At 26.9% G+C, this 8,300-nt stretch overlaps 1 protein-coding gene across 1 annotated transcript; it reads right to left on the bottom strand.

Annotated features, from left to right (window-relative positions):
- Positions 1-3,872: 3,872 nt before the first annotated feature.
- LOC131651413 (aspartic proteinase CDR1-like) lies at positions 3,873-5,213 on the bottom strand. Its single transcript, XM_058921080.1, has one exon. It carries the CDS (start codon positions 5,211-5,213, stop codon positions 3,873-3,875), a length of 1,341 nt encoding a protein of 446 aa, XP_058777063.1.
- Positions 5,214-8,300: the final 3,087 nt, after the last annotated feature.

The raw sequence follows: 8,300 nt of genomic DNA, 5'->3' as shown, positions 1-8,300 counted from the left end.
TTTTTGTGTTAGCTGCATTTTTAGGTCGCTAAAGTATCTTAATCTTTTCCTCTATTTACCTTTTTTTTTTTAATTTAACTTTTAAAATTGTATATCTATTATTATAGAAATACACTAAATTATATTATATTTAATATAAAGGACAAAACTTGTTTACAATATTTAAGGTGTCGTTCTTACTATTTTTCAATGAAAATATGATAAATATATTTAAATATTATTTAATAAGTGAAAATAGAACAAATTTACATTTCTATAAAAAAAATTTATACACTTGTCCAATTTTTTTAAAAAAATAGTAAGAACTACACTAAACAATTGTATTTAAGTTTTGTCTATATATAACTATATATTTTTAATATTTACAAAAATAAAATAAAATTATTGAAAAAAACTAATATATATTTTTAGTATCCCAATTATATTTATTATTTTATTATAATCAAATAAATTTAAATGATTTTATCTTAATTTATTTTTAATTAATTGAAAAATATTAATGTTGATATTCTATAACATAAATAACAAAAACATATTCTATAACATTATTATTTACAAAACCTATTAATTAATGAACAATAATTTATATGTTTTTTATGTCAAAAATAAAATATTTTATATGTCCGTTTTTGCTAGTATTATAAAAGTGAATTAAAAACAGTTGTTGGGTGAAAATTAAGTGTGAATTAAAAAAAAAAAATAGTTTTTGATAAAATTTAAAGGAAACTTATTATTATTTTTAGAAAATATTTAAATTTATTAAACTCATAAAATCTATTAGACTTTTTTGCAAAAAAAAGTTTTTATGTTATAAGAAAAATAATTTATATTATTTTTTTGATTAAAAAAACATTTTAAAAAAACTACAAAATAAGACCGTAACAAAATCCGCAGAAAAGTTTTCTCCAGAATTACCTGCGAATGTTGGAACTTAGTTTCGCACTTACTAAAGGCTAAATTACCTTTTTGGTCTCCCTATTTTGTGTGATTCACAAATTTAGTCCTCTATTTTAAATTCCAACAATTTAGGTCTCTCTATTTTATATTTAAATTGTTTTAGTCCCCCTCTCATATTTTTTTACAAAGAAAATCGATGAGATTTTTTATTTTTTAAAAAACTGCGGATAACACATTTAGTATAGGCTTAATTACACATTTTGTTTTTGTGTTTTTTAGTTGGACGGAGTTAGTATTCGCGCTCTTCCATAAGGGACGACCTACGATGCGATTGAGCGGAAATAACAGTGCCCTTAAGAAGGTCAAATGAGGCAAGAGAGAAGAGAGAAGATTTGTCGAGCGTCTCGAGTTACTCCCTTAAACAAGTGAGGTTCAATCGACTCTTCGTTCCTTTTTTATTATCTTTGACCTTTATTAATGTTTTTTAAATATTTTTCTTGGTATTTTTTAAAGGGATTTTATTTGGATATTTATTAAATGTTTTAATGTTGTAAAAAGAAAAGAAATGAGGATGGGGGAGACTAGCCTAATTTCTAAACCTATAGTTATTGTTTGAAAGGGGAATTCTAAGTCTAAACTATGTTAAACAATTCTAAAAATATACATGAAACCTAAGACTATGGTGCAATCAGCAGTTTTGTATAAACTAAGATTATGTTATGGCAAAACTGGGCCTAAAACCGGGGGTGGCGCTAGCAGTAGCGCCCAAGGCCCAAGTTCAATAGCCTATGGTGTCATTGTACATCCATATGTATGAATATGTATAGATATATTATAGAATGTATACATTATTTTTTTTATATTAGAATATTCAAAAGCAAAAGGCTTCATAATAAAAATATTAAGCAAAACACTTGTTCATAATATTAAGGTACTTGTTCTTGCCTTCTTTTCATAACACAACATTATGCCACAATCATAGATTATGTTCACGATACATAACAAGGCACCGGATTCATAATTAAAACGTTCAAAACAATATTTAAAAGCAAGACAATAATTAAAACGTTCAAAACCCATGTGTGATTATCTAATACATACACAATTAACGCATGGATAAAACTATTATCACCAAAATATATATTTATTTTCAAATTCGCATTGTTCGAATGAATGTACTTTACTTTGACTATTATTAAATTATGCTATAATAATTTTATCAAAATTTCAACTATCGTACCCAAACGAGATATGCACATGCAGAATAGAATAAATATAAAAAACTTGAACTTAAAAGAAAACCTTCTGCATCTATTCCACATATATAAACATATTCAGTTCTACTACTTTTCCATTATTATGCCAATTAAGAATTTAATTATACGATGAAATTGATCAAGGTGCATTTCAATAACATATAAAAAATGCACAATACAAATAATATGAATCACATTTAATCATTACTATGGAAAGTCGTCTCATCACAATATCATTCATGAATCATGTGAATAATTATTTATCTATAATTTATATTGGAAAATCATAATATATAATATAACTATGATTCGATATCAACCATTAATAAAATTTCATATTTAAATTTGATATTATGATTTTCACATTATTCTAATTTTCATGAAAACAGTAAAACGTACCCGGATTTATGATAATGATTTTGTTCTTGATTCTTGATATGAGCCTCGGTTGCCTTTATTAAAAATACTATAAGATTGTTAGAAAATTAATTTCAATCAAATGGAATCGAGGCTAGAATCGTGTACGAAACACTTTCCTTATAGTATTTCAAGCACTCTCGAATGTCTTAGATTTTTAATGCAGGAATACCCTGGATAATTCAGCCTTATCGAGTTTGCGCAAGACCAGCGAAAACTCGAGTGCAGCGAATAGTGCTCTGGAATTATTTAGAGGACTTTCAGTTTCTGTGATGTGTTTTTCTGAATTCAGAATGAATTATTTATAGGCCATATTGGTATTGTTTCACAAGGTAGCGACCTTTGGTGAAACAATGTCTTTTACCAAAAGTCACGATGATTGGCCTATAACAATACACTTCAAAATTTGCATGGTTTCATTCTACAACACTTCATGAAGTGTTGCCATTTTTCAAATTCACTTCTCTTGTCATTTTGGAACAACTATTATAATAATTACAACAATCACATGAAATTTGAAAATGGAAAATTAACACCTCAGATGTAATTACACAATTCAGTACTCTTCTAATCAACATTATTGATGAATCACAAAATAATATGATATGTAATCAACATACCCAAATTTAATAAACTTCTCTCCTAGTTCAATATAAGATTATGAAATATTAGTTTTTAGATGAAGACAATAATACAATTTACTTAAATGATCAATTAAGTTTCATATTGATACCAACACCATAACTTCAAAAATTTCAATCTATCAAGAAACAAGATAAAATCATTCCTAAGCAATTATAAGGCAACATGAAATCTATCACATCAAACAACTTAGACATATAATTGTGTGTTTGTAAACATATTCACATAAAGATCACAACAGGACATCTAAAGAGAAATTATGACAAAAAGATAAACCCATTCCTTTTTTTTAGAGCATTTCAAATAAGGTACAAAAGTAGCATAAATATCCTATCACCATTAATATAAGATACGTTATTTTCTGTAAGAAAACTCTTTAGGAATTTCATAAATGTTTTTAGAGCATTTCAAATGAGGTACAAAAGTAGCATAAATATCCTATCACCATTAATATAAGATACACTATTTTTTGTCAGAAAACTTTTCATGAATTTCATAAATGTGTGATAAATATTAGTATAAAGACTCGTATCAAATGTATGAAGCTCAAAATAAAATTATTAAAAGTAAAGTTGAAGATTATCTTAAAGAGATATGAAACAAAATAAAAAATTTATTATCAATTTAACAAGTAAACGAGGTAAAAACGTTTACTCTCATTCAATACTTAGAACAATCAGTAGGTTTGAACGAGACAATATTCTTTTTTAGGTCATAACCAACTAAATAGTTCACTTGTGCCTTGTTTCCAAAGATTGCAAAATCATATTTTTGTGGGAAAATAGCAAGGCATTTAATCTCTTTAGATAAAGATTTAAAGGAGCCCTTAGAATCTAATTTAACATCTCCGCCACTAAAATGGGCAGTAATGACAGGAAAATTCGGTGGTTTGGATGTGTTTTTTTTTAATGTGGTATTATAACAAAGGTTATAATTGCCACTATCATCATGAAAGCGTTCTAGTTTAACCACTTTTTTAACTGTTGATTCCAACTTATGGTAAAAATGACGTGGAACAAAAGTTACTGTTGTACCCGAGTCAATTAGGATGTTATGTGTAGAAGCATTTACTCCTTTATTCTTAAACCCCTTATACTTTATTCTTTTACTTCCCACGCTTACCGCTTTCAAAGTTAAATAGTAATACTCTTCTTGCTGGTTTCCTACCAGTTTGACCATGGGAGTTGAAACAACATTTTTACCAGAGACTTTAGCAGCATCTCCAAAATTGAGTTTGCTAGATAAATTAACATTTGTATCATCAACTAAACAATATGAGAATCTTTCATCAATGAAAGATCCTAATTGTCTTATAAGTGACAAAGGTCCAGTTCCAAGACCAACTATACCTGAACTTTTGCCGCTATAAAAACTATTGTTGTATCCACATCCTATCATAATTTTAGGAAATGAAACCATAGATCCGAAAGTGGACTTTAAAGTAATTGTCTCCAAAATAAGATCTCCTTGTGTATTTGTATTAAGATCATAACCTAATGTATATTGACAAGCATCTCTATCTTTAGAACAAAAAGTTTCTGCTTCCGTAGTTTTACATCTACTAGAATAACATGGAATGTTTTTGTAACTCGAAGATTTTGAAGGATTAAAAATAGGAGATGTTTGATTAAAACATACATTACAAGGCTTACATTGAATCCATATTAGGTTACTACCTGAATCCAAAAAAGCATAGACCTTAAATGGCGGGGTACCATCGTAATAACTAATGAGATACGCACCATCATCATATGTCAAAGATGACTCAAATTTGGTTTTAGTAAGAGAAATTTTTTGGTTGATATAATTTGAACGATTGATGGAACGGTGTGCATCATTGATAATTTGTTGAAATTTAGTTTGTGTAGGATTGTAGAGTGGTGATTTATAAGAATCACGGTGAATGAGTTCAACACTAAAATCACTGTTTATAGCATGAGAACAAACTATGAGGCTAGAAAGGGCGAAGAAAGCAAAGATAAAAGATGAAAACGGTAACATTGTTTTAGAAATTAGGGTAAGAACTTGTTATAAGGTGCTATATATTTTCATGCTACTTATAAGATGAGAATGCAAATAGATGTAAAGATAACAACAACACAAAATACAAAGTTAAGGGTGAATATTTGTTTAACCATAAGTTATTATATTTTTGGTAAAAATATATATATGTTAACTATTATACCTATTTTAAAATTTTAATTTGACTTTATGGAAAAATCAGATTTTATTTGACTTTATTTATCTATATAATGCATACGGTAACATATTTCTATTTATAGTTTTATATATATATTTAAATTTTATAAATTGACAAATTTTATCGATATAGAGGTCAAGTACATCATTTAAATAGTCAATGATTTAATAAATTTGAAAAAAGAAAAGTTTTATTTATAATGGTAGAGAGAGAGAGCATTTGATATGAAATTATTAGAAATATATTTTTTAGTTTCGTTTCAAAAATTAATTTTGTATATAGCATGATTTGTTTAAATGGATTTGTCAAGAAGATTATACCTCAAATACATAAATATTAACTTTTAAAAATGAAAAGTTGTAATTTCAATTTCGAAAGGTCAATTTTTGTTTAGGGAGTTAAATTCCTCATGACAATATTTAGATTTAATTGTAATTATAGTTTATGTATTTTAGTCCAACCACAAAACTATTCCTTCAATTTTACATTTTAAAACTTTTGATCTCACTCCCATATTTGCCATAAAACTTTCAACGATCAATAAGAACAACCAAGTCCCGAGCATTGAAATTACAACAATGAATATTCATTTAATGACAAGTTTATTATATATATATATATATATATATATATATATATATATATATATATATATATATATATATATATATATATATATATATATATATATATATATATATATGATGAAAAGAAATTATACCAATGTGTTATATTTATGGTTACACTCATTTATAACCTTTAATATTATTTTAATTTGATGGTTAAAAACAACTAGTTAGGGACAAATTATTCTTACTTAAAATAGTTTTCTCTTACTTTTGGTAATAAATAATTTTTATTTTATCAAATCATAATTTATCCATATAAAATTAAATAAATCTTCCCAACTTTTTCTCACATAAATAAATTTTCATTTTTATAAAAAATATGTGATTCTAGATATTTCAAAAAAATCAAGATTAATCTTTATAAAAAAATTATTTATTCTTATTTTAAAATAAAGTTCACTTTTTTATTTTCTTAAAAAAAATCATATTCAATTAATTAAATTAAATAACAACTTTTTTTAATTTTAAATAGAATACAAAATAATGATCAAAATTTGTATAAATAATTAAATAATAAATAATGAACACATAAAGATGTAAAAATAAAATTATATAAAATAATTTTTTTTAAATGTTTAGAAATGATTTAAAATTTAATCAGTTTCATTGTTCACTTGATATAATATTTTGGGTTAAACATTAATCCTTGTTTGTTTTTATATTTATTGTTTATACAGTTTTTATATTTTTAATGCAATTTAAAATATCTCAATTTTTATAGTGTATTTAAAGTAAATATAATATTAATGTGAGTTGGAGCACAATGATTCAACATAACTTGGCTAGCTTGCCAGGATCGTTTGGCTACCAAAGCTAGTTTGAAGCATTTAGGGCAGTTGCAAGTTGAGCATGTTGGAAATTATAAGGATTAATTCCATCAAGTTTTGTTCCAAAATGACAAATGTGAGAATGGCAATAAATGCTTCATAAATAGTCCCACATAGAAAGTGGAGCAAACTTTAAAAGCATTTATATATCACTTGGAACAATGTGCATTCCAAAAGAGCCAAAGAGGATAAAGTGCCACATAGTCATATGTGGTGGTCCCAAGCCTTATGCCACTTGTCTCTACCAAAAACACCCTCGCCGGTGTCGCCACCGGCGACACCGGCTCCGGCTCCGGGACCGGGTCCGAGGGCGTGGGCGTAGAGGCGCTAGTGGCGGCTTGTAGACGGCACTTGATTGTTTCATGAAGGGTTGCAACTTATGAAACAAGACTTTGCATGGGCTATAAATACAAGTTTGTTATTTCGGAATCAACACACAAAAATCATTATCCTCTAATATATTTTCCAGACAGCTTCCTTGCATTCGAGTTTCTTCACCGGTCTTGTGCAGACTCGAGTAAGGCTGACTTATCCTGGGTATTCAGGCCGTTCCAACTCTAAGACAATCGAGAGTGTGCTTGAAATACTTTTAAGGAAAGTGATTCCGTTCGCGATTCAGCCTGGATCCATTCGATCTCACCGATATTTCTAACAGAGCAGTGTTGTTTGTGCAACAATGCTACTGAAGATCTCAACCCCCTATTGATAGATTGCAGGGTCACTTCTGTTATATGGAAAGGAATTCTACAATGGCTGGACATAAAACATACTCCGATCAATTGGCAAGAGGAAATAAAATTGATTGTGAGCCAAACTAGAGGTAAAGGATTCACACAAAACATGCTAAAGATCTCTATAGCAGAAGCCGCGTATGTTGTGTGGATTTATAGAAATGCTAGTGTTTTTGATAGAAACAATATAGATGATATTAGTAGTGTTCTTAGCAAAACTATAGATACGATTGTACATGGAGGTGGGATGAAACCTAAGTATAGGAGTAAGCTTGCTTTACTCATGCTATAGTTTGTTTTCTTTGTTTGGTGCTGGAACGTAGTCGATCATTGCTTTGTAATTGATTTTTGAAATATAATATATATTCTTTTATTTCAAAAAAAGAAGTAAATATAATATAAATTTATTTAAATGAAAATAACAAAATTTGTGTAAAGCTCAGAAAAAATATTTCTTTATTTAAATATAATGTTTATTATTTATAAATATTAAAAACCATATAATTTGAAGAAAAAAAAGTGAATAAAATATAATTTTATTTTATTATCAAAATTGTGATTTGTTTAAAATTGAGATCAAAATTATTGAATGAAAAATAACATTTGCTACAAATAAATATTAAAAACCACGTATTTATAATTCTTTATTTTTAATGTTTATTAAGAAAAAATGTAATTTTAAAATCATGTATTTATAGTTT

Source organism: Vicia villosa, linkage group LG2, assembly GCF_029867415.1.
Source record: "Vicia villosa cultivar HV-30 ecotype Madison, WI linkage group LG2, Vvil1.0, whole genome shotgun sequence".
In the NCBI taxonomy this organism is placed as follows: domain Eukaryota; kingdom Viridiplantae; phylum Streptophyta; class Magnoliopsida; order Fabales; family Fabaceae; genus Vicia; species Vicia villosa.
This window is presented reverse-complemented; position numbering and strand designations above follow the sequence as displayed.

What these genes read in the sequence shown, in the direction of transcription:
- LOC131651413 (XM_058921080.1), bottom strand. Translation starts at nt 5,213, where the DNA reads ATGTTACCGTTTTCATCTTTTATCTTTGCTTTCTTCGCCCTTTCTAGC.